Below are 18060 nucleotides of genomic sequence, written 5' to 3' on the forward strand. Positions count from 1 at the left end.
AAAATATGACAGAGAGGTATTTGTGTCATGTAACAGAGTACAGTATTTTTTGACACAGTATAAGTAAAACTTCCTAACAAAAGCTTTCAATGAGAAAAGTGGGAGACTCTAATCATAATACTGAAACACACTTTTGTTAATTTCCCTTACTGTCTACAATGCAAAAGAATTTTACTATATATTGATAGAAAGCAACTACCCTAGAAAAGAGAACTCAGCACATAATTAGTGTACTTACAATTCAAAAAAAGTTTCAGTATGTCCATAGAGAAACCTAGACATCACCACATTTTTTTAATACAAATATCTTGTGATTACTAACATCACTGAAACATTTGTGTAATAAATTATACAGGACTGATTAAAAATCTAATTCCTGAGCCCTCCCTGGTGGTGCAGCAGGTTAAAGCACAGCACTAAGAAGCTAAAGCTACTTCAGCATGAGTTTGATCCTTTCCCTGGGGGTGATCCACATGGTGCAATGGACCTCTACTGGCTTGCCCACTGCTCCCCTCAGCAGTGTACTTCTTTAGTCAGCCTGTTCTGTTCCCCACTCTGTCTCTGGTGAATCCTCTCACCACCCCTGCACCTCTGGCCTATACCCCAGGTCTGTGTGCATAAATAAATGCATCTTAAAAAAAAAAATCTGACTCCTTAGTGGCAAGAAGCCTTTAAAACTGGAGAGGAAATATTTTCCCTAATACCTATGTATATACACACATACATGAGTTCATCTAATTGGAGAAATAATACTTCTAGTATAGATTTAGACATGATAATGATTATACCAAAAACAAAAAAGTACTGCTAAGTGAGAAAACAGCACGGTTAATACAAATTATTAACTGAGTTGATCAAACAAATCTGAAACAAATGCTTACATGTAAAAGAAGCATCAGATCAATTACTAAGAACCTCAACATAAAGTTTAAAAAGAGAGAATGTCCTACAGTGGGGCCGAAAGATAGGAAGTGAAACAAAAAATATTAGTCTGAATTGAGTGATGACAGTTTTAGGCTATATTTAGTTTACCATGTAATTTGTCTGCTTAAGTTTGAGATAATCTGATGTGCTAAATATACTAACACCTTGGCTGGTTTACTGTGCTTTATGTCAATGACAGGAAATAAGAAAAAAGAAGTGCAAGTAAAGGAAAAACTCAGTCTCCCGGCCTTACAGTAAGGCAAGAAGTAGCACTTCCCAGGGCAGGTAACCTGGACCTACTTAAATAAAGACATCATAAAAGTTTTAACTTCTCACAACTAAAAGTCAGCAAAACATTGATGCTAAGTACTTCATTAAAAGCACATTTCTTCATTGGGAAATGGGATCGAAAACAGTGGGGGTGGGGTGGGGAGAGAAATGCACTGGACTATGGTGATGGCACATGGGTTATTTGGTGATGGGAAACCCAAGGGGATTGCAAATGAGATGGAAAAATGCACAAAAATATGTAAAAATAAACTATTATAAAATTTAAAAACAAATAAAAGCACATTTTTTGATATAATAAAGGAAAGCACAAGGCTTAAAACAAAACACCCAAACATGTTTATTTAATTACCTTTTTTGGCTGCCTTTCTACGACTTCAGTTTTTAACCAGGTTTCAACTTCTTCAATTTTCTTTTTATGCACAGCAAGTTCATACTAAAAATTTCAAGTTTAAGATAAAACATTTTAATTGAAGGATTTCTGGTGAATCAGCGTGGATTTATCTAAACATTTTCAATGAAAAAAAAAAAAAACTAGCAAATGAGTAATAAGATAATGTAACAAAAAACAGACCTGATCACACTTAAATTTTCTAATTCTGTTACAGAAAAATTCTGCTCCTAAACTGACACAACTGTCAGTTTGGGCTGGTCTGCAATTAAAAATAGATTAATTCTACATTGGTTAAATTCAATCTAAGACAAATGACTAGTGCTGTCACTTTAGAAAAAACAAACAAACAAAAAAATTAAGAAAACTTAGGAATTGTGTTTGCCTCATTTAATCAGAAATATTGTTATGAGTAGTGATCTGAAAATGCACATTCTTCTTTCTAAAAAAAACGTAGACTTGTTTGTTACCTGAGTTTCCGGTTTATATTTATCCACCCATGGCTCATTTTCAGATAGATACTCCTTTGAATTTTCCAGCCCATAACTCTGTTCTGAAGAAGACAGTTTCCCTTTATTTTGAGTTGGAAATTTGCCACTTTTTAATGTGGAAGGCACATTTTTTTTTCTATGACTTGAGTTATTAACACTTAGTGATGTGGCAGTAACAGCAGAGATGCCTATATTCTCTGAGAAATCATCAAATGATGGATCTACCCAGTCGGTTACCTGAAAAAAAATACAGACACAAACATGTAAATGCTATTACAATATTGACATTTATTTCCTACATAACTGAACTGCTCTGCAAAAAAATTATATCCCATTTCTTGCAATATTTAAAATAAAAGTCTTACAAATAGTTCTTTAAATTAAACTGGCTCTAGATGCAGGGTTTTTGGGTACTTTACAGTAAGTGTAACACATATTTTTCTATTTGACAAGGTAATGATGAACGTTGTAAAGAGATACATATGATCTTTTTATTAATAATAATTTTCCAGGACAGAATATGTTCATTTTTTATTTTTTTTTTAAAGCATCTCTAGGATGTGATTTTAAATATTAAGTCACCTACCAAAAAGAAGTAACAAAGAAATAATATTTTAACTATACACAGCAATTAGAAAAGCTACACTGTCACCTCAGTCATGTTAATACATTCATAAACTGAGAACCACATCATACACCTTGTCAGCTTTAACATTTTGTGAAGATATATTCAAAGAATCCTAAAGCTATGAATAACTTATAATTCTGTCTTGATTATTTTTTTCTTCAGCTCAAGAAGCAACTAATATCTTGATAAAAGGGAGGCAATTTTCTAGGGAGAGTGATTTGTCAGATTTACCTAGCAAAAAGAGCACTATGTTATTAAACAGAAAAATCAGTGAATTATGGTTCATGTTCTTCTGGTCTACATAAATTGTTTACCTTTCTAGCTAGATTTATCTCCATTGTTTCCTTTTCTTTAAATGCACACAAAGAAATTGAATTAAGCAATTTTAACCTAAAAAAATCTAGGATATTAAAAAGGTTTTTATTAAGTAAGAATTTTTAGGATGGTTTTTAACATTCCAAAAGAATAAATTTAGAAAAACCTAGCTTAGTACCTGGTTTTTGGAATTTCCCACCTGGCTAACAAGGCAAGGGAATGAAGATTATAATTTTCATATGACTACTCAGCCACAGTTGTAGGCCTTTAATTAGACAATATTCCTTTCTAGTCAAAAAAGAACCCAAAGGCTCAGGACAATAAAGCTGGGGTTTATAAGTATTTTATGATTGCAAAGACACACTTTATTCTTTTAAAGACAGAGGGTGAAGAATATTATCAGCAGGGCCTTCCTGGTGGTTTAGGGGTTACACCTTAGCACTATCCTGCTAATGCTGCTGTGGCCTCAGTTTGACCCCAGGCCAGTGAGTTAACCCACATATGGTATACATCTCTCCTGTTTTGCCTACTTCTCCCCTTATTGCAGTAAATCCACCTGTTCTGCTCCCGTTTCTGGTGAATCCTCTCACCTCCTGCACCTCTAGCCTACCCCACAGTTGTTCAATGCATAAATAAATTAAAAGTAAATCTCTTAAAAAAAGAGATTATCAGCAGTGTGTAAAGACAGGCATTGGAGAAAACTGGATCTTAACCACTTATTTTTTCCTTCTCTTCAAAACACTGCCACTGTTTCTACTTTTTGGGTCCTTTTCCTCTATTTTCCAGAGTACATAAAAATATCATCTGCTGCAGTATATCTTTTTTTTAAAGTTTTATTTATTTATGCATACAAGAACTGGGGTGCAGGTATGGGAGGTGGGAGGATGCACCACAGATACAGCGAGGAACAGAATAGGCAGATTGACTTCAATACAATGCAGCAGGCAAGACAAGAGGTCTGCTTTGCCAAGTGGACCACTTCCCTGGGCTGGGATTAACTGGTACTGCAGTAGCTGCTGATAGTTTCACAGCACTGTGTCTTAACCCTTTGAGACCACTGTAGTAGTGGTTGGTGCAGGGGCGGTGAGAGGCTTCACCAGAGACAGAGTGGGGAACAGAACAGGCAGATCAACGAAGTACACTGCTGAGGGGAGCAGCGGGCGGGTCAGGAGAGGTCTGCCACACCATGTGGTCACCTCCGGGGCAGGCGGGAATCGAACTCATGCGGAAGCGGCTTTAGATTCTCAGTGCTGTGCTTTAACCCGCTGCGCCACCAGGGAGGGCCCTGCAGTATATCTTTTAATAGCAATTCTGATCTGCACGTTACTCATACATTTTATAATTTTACTTCTGACATTTTTCTTGGGGAAAAAACAGCGAAGTTAAATAACCTACTTAAGATCAGAGAAAAAGCAGATAGAAATACTAAGAAAACAGCTGCCTTACATGAGAAGAACGCTGTCTGTCTCTGATACTATCTATTCCTTAACCTTGCTGAGATCTGGTACATTGAACCTCATGATTTCTCTTATACCCTATCTCTTAGAAACACCAACTGCAACTCAAATATTTCTTTCTTCTACTTTTTCAGTCAAAAGTTTTCAGTCTTTGTGAGTGGGACTGTAAACCCTTTTTACAAAATTAAGGTTGTACTTTCAGTACACAATTGTTTAACTTATTGTTAGGCTTTTTAAAATCACCCATTATAACAGGTAATAGGTGCCATTACTTCGATGGCAATAAAAAGTTAAGAACCTATTAAAAAGTTCATAATTCTGGGCCGTCCCTGGCGGGCAAAGGGTTAGACTGCAGCACTGCAAGCTGGGCGCAGCCACTTCAGTATGAGTTTGACCCCGGCACTGGAGGTGACCCACATGGTAAGCAGACTTCTCCTGTCTTGCCTGCTGGTCCCCTCAGCTGTGTACTTCATCCATCTATCTGTCCTGCTCCCCACTCTGTCTTTGATGAAGCCTCTCATCGCCCCTGCACCTCTGGCTGGTACCCTAGTTCTGCATGAATAAATGTATACATTTTTAATTCATAATTTGTTTTTGCAATTATTACATGACCATTTTAGCAGATCATACCTTTGTGGAAGATACCTTTGGTCTATGAAAAGTTTTTGACATTATAAACTTTAACAGTTTCCATGCGTAGTATACAACCGGTATTACATTAAGGTATAATTCACCTAGAGTAAAAAAGAAGAAAAAAGTAAAACATAAGTATGAAAATTAACATTGATATGATGAATCATATACTAAAGTTAAGGTTCAAGAACGAGAACACAGTAAAAAAATATTGGTGAAGCAAAGAAATAAAAATGCTAAATTTTACTTTTACAAACAATATCTGTGAAATTATCTCTTTGTGATGTGTTTATAAAAGTAAAGGAGGGAATTTATTAGAGCACACAGAAAAGTAACATGGTTGTGTATTTCCTTTTTGTCCTTAAAGAAAATTAGAAAATTCTATCTTTTATAGAAAATTTAAATGTTTCTTATTTTAAATTACAGTTGCAGTTTTTCATTTCCAAAATTCCTGCCTACCCCTAAATCCCATATAATGAGTTCACACTTAACATTTTTTTAACAGACTTTGAAGCTTAGTATACATTTTTTCTGCAATACTATCTCTTATTTGCAAATGTTACTAGAAGATTTTGGCTACACTGTATTTTCTGACTTTGGTAATTCTTTACTGTTTCGTACAAGCCACTGACTCATCAATTTTTAATCAGAATTAAAATTTTTAAGGTCTATTGATACAAAGGTGTACTGATTGGTTCCACTCCCCTCAAGAGATTGGAGGCACATAAAGCTTACAATGGGTAAATACTAGACACTAGAGATAACTATCACAGACATAGTCGAAAACGAAGCATACACGCACAAATCGCTCACGATTAGAGAGATTTTTTTCCTTCGGAGTTTCAAGAGGTTTACAGACGGAAAAATCAACACTGAGTTAACTGAGCAGTTGGTATGTCAATATAAAAGACGCGAGCTTTTATTATGGGCAGGACTCTAGAAACTCACTTAAAACAACACTGACAGTTACCTCCTCTAAAAGGCGGCTAACTGACCCTAATGATGCCAGGTTCCTGAAATGAGATGTCAGAGGCAGAAGGAACCTTCAACAATGTGTCTAACGGACCCACCAACATGCTACTCACTGCACAGGGAACGCTAACTCAAACATCCTCCAAACGCCGTTACGCCGCGGAGAGCCCAGAAGAGCTCGCGCGTCCCGGCTCCAGGCCAGAGTTTTGTACCCTCACCCCTCTCACCCCCCAGAAGGCTGGGCAGGCCGGGAGGAGGAGCGACGAGAGCCCGGGAAGGCGTGGAGTCAAGAGAAGGACTCGCGTCTCCAGGGCAAACACACATAACAGCCGCAACCGCCGCAGCCTTACTTTCCGGGAGCCGCATCCCCCCGCGGAGGGGAGGGGAGTGGAGAAGCCCAGGTCCAGCTCCTGGTGCCAGGACAGCCACAGTCCTACCTCGGCTCAGCTCCGAGCCGCTCGAAGGTCCCGCCTCCCGGGGACCTTTCAGAGCAGTCGGCGCCTCCGCGACACAGCCGAGGGGCGGGGCCTCCAAAGGGGCTGCGACTTAGACATCTAACACACTGCCTGACCCAAAACGCCACCCGTCCTGCGCCCCTGCTTCGCACCCTGAAGTGGAAGCGTGTCATAGAAGGCCGAGTAAGCAACGGTCGGTGACTAGGCGAAGGGGTTAGGTCGTGAGCTCCACGCAGCGGCTTAAGGACCCCGGGGCCGCTGGCGCATATCACCGCCCACCCCTTCCGGCTCCTTCCTGTTGTGCGTCGTGTGCGTGAGGCTAGGCGCCCGGAGCCGTCGCGGGGAAGACCATGTTGCTTCCGAACATCCTGCTCACGGGTCAGGGCGCGCGGCGGGGAGGGGCTGGTCGGCGGGGCAGAGCGGGGACCCCGAGTGTTTTGGGGTCTCGGGCGCCCAAAGAGGCCGTTTCAAGGCCAGAGCTATGTTTTGAGGCCAGTTGGGGGCCGCGTGGCGTGGCAGTTGTCAGTCCCTCGACGCCAGGCTCGGGCGACCCGAGTGGGGGGGGTGGGGGAGTTGGGGACGGGGACGGTTGAGGAACGTTAATTCTGTTGACCAGCGGTTACTCGGCGAGATGGAGCGAGGTCGACCAATCCAGCTTACTTTCCTACTTTCTCATTTTTTTTTTAATAGCACTTTTTATTTGGCAGGGTTCCCTTGTGGGTTTGGCGAGATAACGTGAGACAGTATTTGATTTTAGTAGGTTCACGGTGGATGTTTTAGTCCTAAGACCTTCTGTCCTGTCTTTAAGTTTTCTTTTGTATCTGGGACCCACTTCCCAGATCAGATTTTAGTTAAAGGTTTGGATGTTGGTTGCGTAGGGTGACTTTATTTGCTGTGTATGTCAACATCAGATTCTTTTAAGAAAAAAAATATACTGACCTCTGTTGTAAGATGCTCCTGTAAAGTTCTTAGACTGATCGTGAGGGTCTTCTGAATGTGTGGGTCCATACTCAGACCTTGTAGTTAGTGAGGGGTACTAAAGTGTTTTATGACGACTTAAAAATAAGTCGTTTAGATCTGAAAATGTTCTTTAAACTGTTGCAGTTAAAAGCGCCGTAGGTCATTCATGGGGAAATCTAAAGGGGTTAGCTGCTACTGCAATGTAGACAAAAATTGAGATGCTCAGTGGAAACAAAGCAGTGGCGTTTTTAATCATTGAATAGGACATAAGCTTGTTGACAGTCCTCAAGTTGAGCTTCCAGAGCTGTAGATCAATACCTGTTGATAAAATGTTTAGCATTTCAGATTTCTTAAGGGGAAAGTTTGCAATATTTCATTTATTGGGATCAGGCAGTGTCCTGGTTTTTAGTATTAGGGTGGATTGTGAAAAATCTAAAGGTGAACGCTTTATTGAAAACATGGCAAGTTCAGGGTTCAAACTTGGTTTGTTGTAGTGAATTTGAGATAAATGTTAGTCTCTTATAGAGAGAAGATGACTTGCCCCTGTTTCATAATAATCAGGTTCTATAATGTCAGTGATGTTAAATCTGAAGAGCTGAAAATGATGGATTTGATTAGCAATAGCTAAGAAGGTGAAGAATGTATATTGTTAATTGTGTAAAAGGAAATAGGTGGTATATGCATGCAACATGTACATATATAACATGCTACCATACACGTGCACATAGGTATGCACCGTCATATGTGGTAGGATGTTTTTAGAAAAATACAATAGAAAATGACAGTGATTGCCTCTAGCAAAGGTCCTGTAGTGGTAATGAAATTTGTCTTTCATATTACTTGATTTTTTTTTCCTCCATGAGCAATTAAAAATGTTACCTAACTAAAATAAATGGTGTTGATTTACTTGGTATATAATTTTATTCTGGAAATTTGACTACATGGTGATGAAAGGCAATAAAATCGGTACCAATTGCCAAAGACCTAGAATCAGTACTCTAGGTGAGATTCTGCAGGCTTTGAGTAGTTTTGATTGTCGTGATGTATATTAATTCATATAGGATGGTTAGTTAGGAAATTTTGTTTCAGTAGTTTAGAACCTTAGTAAGCTGCAGATAAGTGGTTAAAGTTTCATACGTATTTTATGTACAATATTTTCCTGTGACTTGTCTTACAGGTACACCAGGAGTTGGAAAAACCACATTAGGCAAAGAACTTGCAACAAGATCAGGACTGAAATACGTTAATGTGGGTGATTTAGCTCGAGAAGGTAAGGAACACTTGGTGTTAGATTTATTGTAAAAGAGAGATAGTAGAATATTATACTTGTATTGTGAGAGGGTACTAAGAAGCAGAGAAAGAGTATTATTAAAGAAATTGTGCTTTATTGAGGACTCATCGAAATACCATGTTCAATGCTATGTCCTGGTTGTTTTGACCATTGTATATCTTCCCCCTTTAAATGCCTAGCAATTCTTGTGGGCAGTAGTTAATTGGGAAGGCGTCCTTGAAGCAGTCGGACTTAGATAGAACCTGAATGTGAGGAAGAGGGAGAATGTTTCGATTTGGGCCAACACATAAAGGTTTTGGGTGGTGCTAAGCTTATCTGTAAGGACACTAAGTATATTATTACTGGAAAGACAGATTATTTAACAACTCAGATGTAGGTCATGGTTATCCTATAATATTTTCCTAAGTTTGATAATTGCAAGCATGCACATAACTGCATGTGTATTTGAAATTACACATTTTTACTTATTTTACTATTTTCTCCAAATCTTTTATCAATCCCTACTTTTTTCTATTACAATGATTTATACAGGGTAAAAATTCAGTTTGAATAAAGGGGACTTTTAAGTTGCCTCCAGAAAATTTTTGAATTTTAAATCTAATTTAAAAATTGTAACATATTTTTAAAAAAATTATGATCCTGACAGTTGCTACTAAAGTAACTATTTCAGGTTTGATCTAATAATACATATTTTTTTCAAATGATCTAAAGTCTGATCACCGGATATCATGGAGTCTGGCAAGATGGCTTCTCCCAAGAGCATGCCGAAAGATGCACAGATGATGGCACAAATCCTGAAGGATATGGGGATTACAGAATATGAGCCAAGAGTTATAAATCAGATGTTGGAGTTTGCCTTCCGATATGTGACCACAATTTTAGATGATGCAAAAATTTATTCAAGCCATGCTAAGAAAGCCACTGTTGATGCAGATGATGTGCGATTGGCAATCCAGTGTCGTGCTGACCAGTCTTTTACCTCTCCTCCCCCAAGAGATTTTTTACTAGATATTGCAAGGCAAAGAAATCAAACCCCTTTGCCATTGATCAAGCCATATTCAGGCCCTAGATTGCCACCTGACAGGTACTGTTTGACTGCTCCAAACTATAGACTTAAGTCTTTACAAAAAAAGGCATCTACTTCTGCAGGAAGAATAACAGTTCCAAGGTTAAGTGTTGGTTCAGTTACTAGCAGACCAAGTACTCCTACACTTGGTACACCAACCCCACAAACCATGGCTGTTTCAACTAAAGTAGGGACTCCAATGTCCCTTACAGGGCAAAGGTTTACAGTGCAAATGCCTACTTCACAGGCCCCAGCTGTAAAGGCATCAATTCCTGCAACATCAGCAGTTCAAAATGTTCTTATTAATCCATCATTAATCGGTTCCAAAAACATTCTTATTACCACAAATATGGTATCATCACAAAATACTGCCAATGAATCATCAAATGCAATGAAAAGAAAACGTGAAGATGATGATGATGATGATGATGATGATGATGATGACTATGATAATTTGTAATCTAGCCTTGGTGCTTGTAATATGTATACTTGATCTTGAATCCATTGTATTGAGATTAAACATTGCATGCTGGATGTTTTTGAGTTCTGTTGTAGAAAACCTAAAAAGTAATAAGTAAATAGAGTTAATATACCTTTCAATTAAGATGTTGAATTTTCTTTCATAGGATTATTAATGGTTTTTCATCAGCCTTTAAGTGTAAAAAAATAAAAGTTTTCATTCATCAGTTTGACTTTTGGTACTTTGGCAGTTATGTTTTTAGAAGCAATTTTACCCTCATGACCAGTGGGACTAACAGTTACAACAACTGTTGTTTCTATTCATTAATGCTAGAATGTCAACTTTTTGTATCATCAGATGTTTAGAGGATAGTATGGTCTCTGGTGTATAGCTCACTGAAGTTCTGTTAGATTATTGATGTCTAACCACGTTAGACATCATGTTTGTAAAGACTTTAGACCTTTATATAGTGTATCCTTACATTTGAACTTTCCTCCTCAGTTGCCCAACTTTTATTAGATCCCACTCTTTTGATTGTTTTTAAGGATCCTTGATGTATCTCCTAGTGTCTCCTCACTTAAAAGTTAAAAAAAAAAAAATTTCCATTATCCTTTTTGCCAGGTCAATTTTGTGCATCTTTTTCATGTTCTTGATACTATAAACCAGTATCATGCTAATATTTTTAATTCAACTCTTGCATTTAATTTATAAATAATAAAGCTTATTATCATTCTCTGTTTTATGCCTTTATGAAATCTTTTTGTTCCTTGTTGAAGTTTACTTTCATGTTTTTGACAAATTTTCAGTCATCTGTTCTAATCTCTGCTATATACTCTATTGTAAATAGCACTGAGAGGAACAGTGACAACAGAACAGATGCATCTTCCTCTTCACTGGGCTCTCTCCCCTTGTCCTCACACCATTGTACACCCAACGTTCTCTGCACTTCCTTCATGATATGCTATGGAATCTAAGCCTGAGAGAAGTGAATTTTCTCTCAGATTAAAGGATTTCTGATCTCACCTGCCATGGTGTTATATGAGTGTTCTCAAAACATACCAAATTTTTTCCTTAGATGCCATTTGAATGTATCTAAAAAGTCTTACTTTTAAAAAAAGCTTCCTTTTTTCCAAATGGTGTTATATTTTAAGATAATCCATGCAATCATCTATGAAGGAACAGTTCTTGACTGAGGGTGAATTTGCTGACTGAACATTTGGTAGTTATAACTAGGGTGGGAATGGTAGAATCACTGCTAATAGAGGTGTGGGATTCTGTTGAATATCCTACAATTCAAATAGCTTTTACTCCATCTCCTTAGCAGCAGTGTTTGAACTGGTTAAGAAACTGCATAAATAGATATTTTTTTAATCCTGTTTTTAAATGTAGTGAATCTGTTGCCCTCTTAGTAATATTGAATTGCTGTATTTAAGAGATTACCTTTATGTCATTGGGACCCACAGCAGGAAAAATTAGCTGGATAATTAATACTACTAGTGAGCATCCTAAATGTGGTATGAATAGAATGCTTTTCTTATTCCTATTCCAGACTCTCAGATTCTTACTGACTTGATAATCCTTTCCCATGTAATCATTAACATTTAACAGAATTTGTGATTTTCATGCCACCTGTTTACCAGGCCATCCTTTGTTCCTAGCCTCAGGATATTCATAGGTATAAACAAAAGTAATGTCATTCTCACTGGATCCATTTCAAATAACTGGGCCCTTAGCACTGATTTTTTTTTTTTTTTTAAAGATTTATTTATTTATATAGAACCGGGGTACAGGCCAGAGATGCAGAGGTCGAGAGGATTCACCAGAGACAGAGTGGGGAGCAGAACAGGCAGATCGACGAAGTACACTGCTGAGGGGAGCAGCAGGCGGGCCAGGAGAGGTCTGCCACGCCATGTGGTCACCTCCGGGGCAGGCGGGAATCGAACTCATGCGGAAGCAGCTTTAGATTCTCAGTGCTGTGCTTTAACCCACTGCGCCACCAGGGAGGGAGCACTGATTTTGATGTGTTTTTAATCCAAGTGTTGGCAAAGTTGGAGCCTCTGGATAAAAAACAAGTCCATAGAGCCCAAAGTATTTCTGTCCCTTTATGAAAGTTTGCCATTCCCTGTCTAACCCCTGTATCTCCTATTTTCCATTTCTAAATCAGCTAAGTCTTAGAAATGAACTCCATTGGCCCTTTGGACATTTCTCCTCCAGTCGTATCTGCCCTCTCCTGTGACATACTACCACTCTCCTCAAGTGATTTCACTGAAGCCATCTTGTAATACTGTCCCTTCCTCCCCCCGCCCCCCCATCTCATTCAGAACTTAGATGATTTTTAAATGTGTAGTGAAAAGTTAACCCATTTGGTAACCATTTGGATAGTTGTCGGCAGCACCAAAAATAAAAAGCAGAAGGTCTAGAACAATCTGATTCTACTGGACTATTCCTTGATTTCACAACCTACCTTTGACCCTCACGCAGGTCAACTTTAAGTCTTAATGGTTTGCTAAAAAAAAAAAAAAGAAACCCTTTGGTAATACTGTTCCCCAACTCGTTGGTACTATGTCCCTATGGCACCCCATTTCATTGTCAACACCATGTTGAGCCTCCTCCTCTTACAAGTGTATTGCCTCCCTATTCTACACCATCATGTCCTTTAAAAACAGGACTTGAAATTTTACTGATAAATTCATCTTGCTTAGTGAGGTGTAGGAGATTATAAACTGCTCCAGTTTCCCTTCAGCCTTACAGGTAGCCACTCCATGTTTCCTTCAGTCTGTACATTGAGCACTATTGTTCCTTATACACAATGGGAATTTTCCACCCCCATGTCTTTATGCATGCTCTTCCCTTTACCTGTAAATGCCAGCTGTCCTTACCTTCCTTACCAACAATGCCTTAAAGTCATTTGCCCATGTTTGGTGCTCTTTAACTACTCTTAATTGCTCTCTTCTCCACAAAAAGACCAGCTGTCACAGCACTCAATCCTAAACCAATTAGCTTTTCATACTAATTGTAGAGATGTAAGTTATATGTCAGGTTAAAGTAAATGTTTCCGAAGAAAGAAATGTGAAAAAACATTTGTACTGGTGACAGCAAAATAAATAAATAGCTTCCCAATGCAATTAAGAACAGCTTTCACTTTAGTATATACAGTCAAGAATGGCCATCATGGTTTTTTATAGCTTGATTAACAACTGACGATCTTTTAAGGTAAGAGTTTACTTAATCTACCTCTTGCCCTACAACCAGTTTTTCTCTGCAAGTTATACATCTTTAATTAAATAATAATTTTAAAAAAGATTTTGTTTATGCATATAAGAACTGGGGTGTAGGCTAGAGATTTTGGGGGTGGGATGATGTACCAAAGAGTGGGGAGCAGAATAGGCAGACCTATCAAAATACTGGATGCTGTGGGTAAGGCAGGGAGGGCCACTGTGCCATGTGGGTTACCTCCCTGTTGGAATCGAATTGTTGTTGCAGTGGCTGGTGATAGCTTGATAGTGCTGAGACTTTATTTTTTTTTAAAAGATTGGTTTATGGGCCCTCCCTGGTGGCGCAGCGGGTTAAAGCACAGCACTGAGAATCTAAAGCCGCTTCCGCCCTGGAGGTGACCACATGGCGTGGCAGACCTCTCCTGACCCGCCCGCTGCTCCCCTCAGCAGTGTACTTTGTCGATCTGCCTGTTCTGTTCCCCACTCTGTCTCTGGTGAAGCCTCTCGCCACCCCTGAGCTTCTGGCCTTTACCCCAGTTCTGTATGTACAAATAAATAAATCTTTTTTTTAAAAAAAAAAAAGATTGGTTTGTTCATGTATAAAGAACTGGGGTACAAGCCTGAGGTGCAGGGGCGGTGAGAGGATTCACTAGAGACAGAGTGGGGAGCAGAATGGGCAGATCAACGAAATACACTGCTGAGAGGAGCAGTGGGCGGGCCAGAACAGGTCTGCCATGCTATGTGGGTCACCTCGGAGCAGGGACTGAATATGCACTGAAGTGGCTGAGGCTAGCTTACAGTGCGTGTCCTAACCCCCTAACCCGTTGAGCCACCAAGGAGGACCCTTATCTTGATTTTTAATGTCCATAGGTAACCTACATTTCAGTACTTTTTATTGAACAGAGATTTAACATTTTAAGTGCTTGAATTCTCTTATTTCTCAAGTGAATCATTCCTTACATACTATAAAAATTTCCTACTAATTAGCCTTGGAATTAAGAAATAGCTCTTTAATCCACCTTTAAAGTAAGGGTTTAGATTGTTCTGTAAATTTCTACAATAGTTTTCCCACAGCAAGACAGTTTAATTTTTTAAGCTGATAGTTTCTTGTAACTGAGCATAACTCAAAAGAAGCAGAGGTCACCTTGGCATGCTGAGAAATGGCTTGTGTTCAGAACCTGTTACAGACCTTCCAGGGAAGCCAAGGCTTCTGCTAACCCCAGGACCACCCTTCTGTCACTTTAGAACATGTATTCATTTAAACTATTTCAACTTATACCCAAATATTAAGAGGAGAAAAAAGTTGGGAATACTGTAGATGGTCTTAAATATGGCTAAGAGGATAATCTAAACCTGCCTTAGATTACATACCTCCTCTGGACTCCGGTGAGGGTAGACTTGGTATGTCTCACCTCGTGAAGTTACACTTTCTTTGAAAGTCAGTTGCGATTTGTTGGAAAGTTCTTGTCAGGGGCCCTCCCTGGTGGCTCAGTGGGTTAAAAGTGCACTATGAAGCTATCGGAAGCATAAGTTCGACCCCCAGCCAGGGAGCTGACCCACATGGCCTGGCAGACCTCTCCTGACTCGCCCTGCTGCTCTCCTCAGCAGTGTATTTCAGTACATACTCCTGCTCCCCACTTTCTCTGGTGAATTCTCTCAACCCCACCCCTGCACCTTTGACCTGTACCCCAGTTCTTGTATGCATAAAATAAGTAATTTTTTTTTAAAAAGGAAAGCTTGTCAGGCAGAAATAAGATGAGGACAGGAACAGAAGAACGTCCTTAATGGAAAGCATCACGTTAACATGCACACCTGCCGCCACTGTGGCTCTAAGTCAACCTGCAGCTATTCTGCCTGGCAGAAGAGAGAGTGTGATTGGAGAACCAAAGCTAAAAGTGAGATGCCCGTGGTAGTTATCAGATGAGGCACCTAAAAATTGTATACCATAGATTCAGGCATGGATTTCATGAAGGACCACCACCTAAATCCAAGAGGATAGCATCCAGTTTATCTTAGTAATTAGTGGTATCAGTAATTAGTAATTATCAGTAATTATCAGTAATTAGTGGTAAAAGCAATGTTCCAGTTTTTAAAAATAAAAAAGTTCTGGCCCTCTCTGGTGGCATAATGGGTTAAAGCACAATACTAAGAAGCTAGCAGCAGCAGCTTCAGCCCAAGTTCAATGGGGGGGAGAGTGTGTGTGTGACCCACATGGCGAGGCAGACCTCTCTTGTCTCGCCCTCTGCTCCCCTCCTAAATCTTAAAAAAGAAAAAAGAACTTATTTAGATGTAATTTATCTTCTTGATAACTCATCCCTTCAATCTTATATTGCCTCCTGAAATAAGACAATTACTGACTTTTTGAGACTCAAAATCTAAGAGCAAAGATAATGTTTGAGGGCCCTCCCTGGTGGCACAGTGGGTTAAAGCACAGCACTGAGAAACTGAGGCCACTTCAGCATGAGTTCAATTCCAGCCCTCCCCAGAGTTGACCACATGGTGTGGCAGACATCTCCTGGCCAGCCTGCTGCTCTTCTCAGCGGTGTACTTCATCAGTCTGCCTGTTCTGCTCCCCACTCTGTCTCCGGTGAATCCTCTCACTGCCCCTGCACCTATGGCCTGTACCCTGGCTCTGTATGGATAAAAAAGTGAAAATCTTTAGGGAAAAAAAATAATGTTTGAGAGCATCTGGGTACTGACACACTTTCCTGAAACCCAATGAAATTACAGATTTTCTGCAATCAAAAGAATGGATTGGGTAGTGGGTTGCTTTTAATACATTTCATGTCCTTGGCCAAATGAATATGGAATTTGTTGTTAACATATGTTTATATGTATCCACATGTCCCCACTTCCCACCAATCTGTAGCTGGGTAAAAATAATGCAGTCCTCTTTGCATTCTGAAGATTCTTACAGTGGCTATTCTCAGTTTTTTTAGTTGGTTTCAATCTTGATATTTAAAATGGTTTTAGATATATTGGTACTTAAGTGTCCCTACACAAAATTCGAATTTGTCAGTATTGTTCTTTATGTTTGATATCCATGTGACATCCGTTGTGTTAATGCCTGCCCTTGTTTCGAAAATGGTAATTAATGATATATATTTCCTTTTCTAAAATCTAGAATTAATTAAAAAATTACTTAGAAAAGATCACCTTAACAAGCTGATGTAAATCTCTTTTAGGACATTTGTATGATGGCTATGACGAAGAGTATGATTGTCCCATTTTAGATGAAGATAGAGTAAGTATAATTTCTTTTTTAAGTGTACTATTTTTATTTAATGGAAAAGTTGACCTCAGTGTTTTTTAAGGAAAATTTATTGTTTTAACTCTTTTAATAGGTAATTGATGAGTTAGAAAACCAAATGAGAGAAGGCGGAGTTATTGTTGATTACCATGGCTGTGATTTCTTCCCAGAACGCTGGTTCCATATAGTTTTTGTGCTGAAAACAGATAATGGTGTGTTGTACAAAAGGCTTGAAAAAAGGTAAGAAAGGAAATACACCAAATTCTTAAAAATTTAATATAAACTTATGCTCATAAACTTATGCCCAATCTGCCAACCAAGTTTGATCTCTCATTATAAACCAAGTCTGAAACCAACATTCTCGATCTAAGAGAAAAAGATGCATTTGTAACAACAAAGGCAGTGATAAATCAGCATTTCACAGTGTGTAAAGTGTGTTTTAGTTCTTTTAAGAGAACATCATAAATTCAGAATAACCAGAACAGATACATTTTTGTGGAATACATTCTTCCCGTCGTTTGATTCAAACTGTGGGAAGATGGGGATTCTAAAGTAATTTTTAGGGTAATCTCAGGAGAGAAAGTTCTGGAATTCTGTCTAATGTCAGCTTCAGTCTGATTTCTCCAGTTAAAGAGATTGCAATAAGTATTTTTGCATAAATGTTCACTTTCAAATATTCCTTATATATTCCTAAAACCAGTTAGTTTCGTTCAATTTACTTTTTGTTAGCTTATATTTCCTTTGCCTTCTAGGGGTTATAATGAGAAGAAACTAAAAGACAATATTCAGTGTGAAATTTTTCAAGTTCTTTATGAAGAAGCGATAACATCCTACAAGGAGGAAATAGTGCATCAGCTGCCCAGCAATAAACCAGAAGATCTAGAGGATAATATTAATCAGATATTGAAGTGGATTGAGCAGTGGGTCAAAGATCATAGCTCTTGACTTACAAGACCGACCACTTTATAATTAGTCTTGACCTCTCTGCACTCACATCACAGGATCAGTAAATCATTTTTATTAAAGTTGTGCTGCAGGGTTAGTAGATGGATACTATAACAGTTTATGTTTGAGGTTTTTTTAATGTCCATGAGAAAGCTAAACCACCTCTAGAATAATGTATGTAATATTAAGAATTGAAAGTAAAGACTCATTTAATATTTAAGTTGCTGAAGGTAGATAAATCTGACCAAATGACTGGATAACTTTTAAGTTTATATAGAAGAAAAGTGATAATGTCTTAAAATAAAACTGGTTAAAATAA

The 18060-nt window shown here is 38.6% G+C and overlaps 3 protein-coding genes across 4 annotated transcripts in view; 2 read left to right on the forward strand and 1 right to left on the reverse strand.

The window, feature by feature from the left end:
* RAD17 (RAD17 homolog (S. pombe)) overlaps positions 1–6554 on the reverse strand; it is a 31058-nt gene extending 24504 nt beyond the window's left edge. The window contains exons 1-4 of the mRNA XM_012721769.1: positions 6450–6554; positions 5125–5228; positions 2074–2331; positions 1565–1648 (exon numbers count right to left, since the gene is read on the reverse strand). Coding sequence (XP_012577223.1) covers positions 1565–1648; positions 2074–2331; positions 5125–5228; positions 6450–6465 — 462 coding nt within the window. The 5' untranslated portion in view covers positions 6466–6554. The remainder of the gene's footprint in view (positions 1–1564; positions 1649–2073; positions 2332–5124; positions 5229–6449) is intronic.
* A 300-nt stretch (positions 6555–6854) lies between these two features.
* On the forward strand, positions 6855–18055 carry AK6 (adenylate kinase 6). Of its 2 annotated transcripts, none has more exons than XM_004678234.2 (5): positions 6855–6932; positions 8692–8784; positions 16732–16790; positions 16891–17036; positions 17549–18055. In XM_004678234.2, the coding sequence occupies exons 1-5, from the start codon at positions 6905–6907 to the stop codon at positions 17739–17741; spliced, it is 519 nt and encodes a 172-aa protein (XP_004678291.1). In that variant the 5' UTR covers positions 6855–6904; the 3' UTR covers positions 17742–18055. The 2 variants fall into 2 exon arrangements, with proteins under 2 accessions (XP_004678291.1, XP_012577419.1); XM_012721965.1 differs by lacking the exon at positions 6855–6932 and adding an exon at positions 7139–7195.
* On the forward strand, positions 6886–10972 carry TAF9 (TAF9 RNA polymerase II, TATA box binding protein (TBP)-associated factor, 32kDa). The gene is made up of 3 exons (XM_012721964.1): positions 6886–6932; positions 8692–8784; positions 9517–10972. Exon 3 carries the CDS (start codon positions 9534–9536, stop codon positions 10329–10331), a length of 798 nt encoding a protein of 265 aa, XP_012577418.1. The 5' UTR covers positions 6886–6932; positions 8692–8784; positions 9517–9533; the 3' UTR covers positions 10332–10972.
* Positions 18056–18060: the final 5 nt, after the last annotated feature.

Source organism: Condylura cristata, unplaced genomic scaffold (assembly GCF_000260355.1).
Source record: "Condylura cristata isolate star-nosed mole 26May11 unplaced genomic scaffold, ConCri1.0 scaffold00007, whole genome shotgun sequence".
NCBI classification, from domain to species: domain Eukaryota; kingdom Metazoa; phylum Chordata; class Mammalia; order Eulipotyphla; family Talpidae; genus Condylura; species Condylura cristata.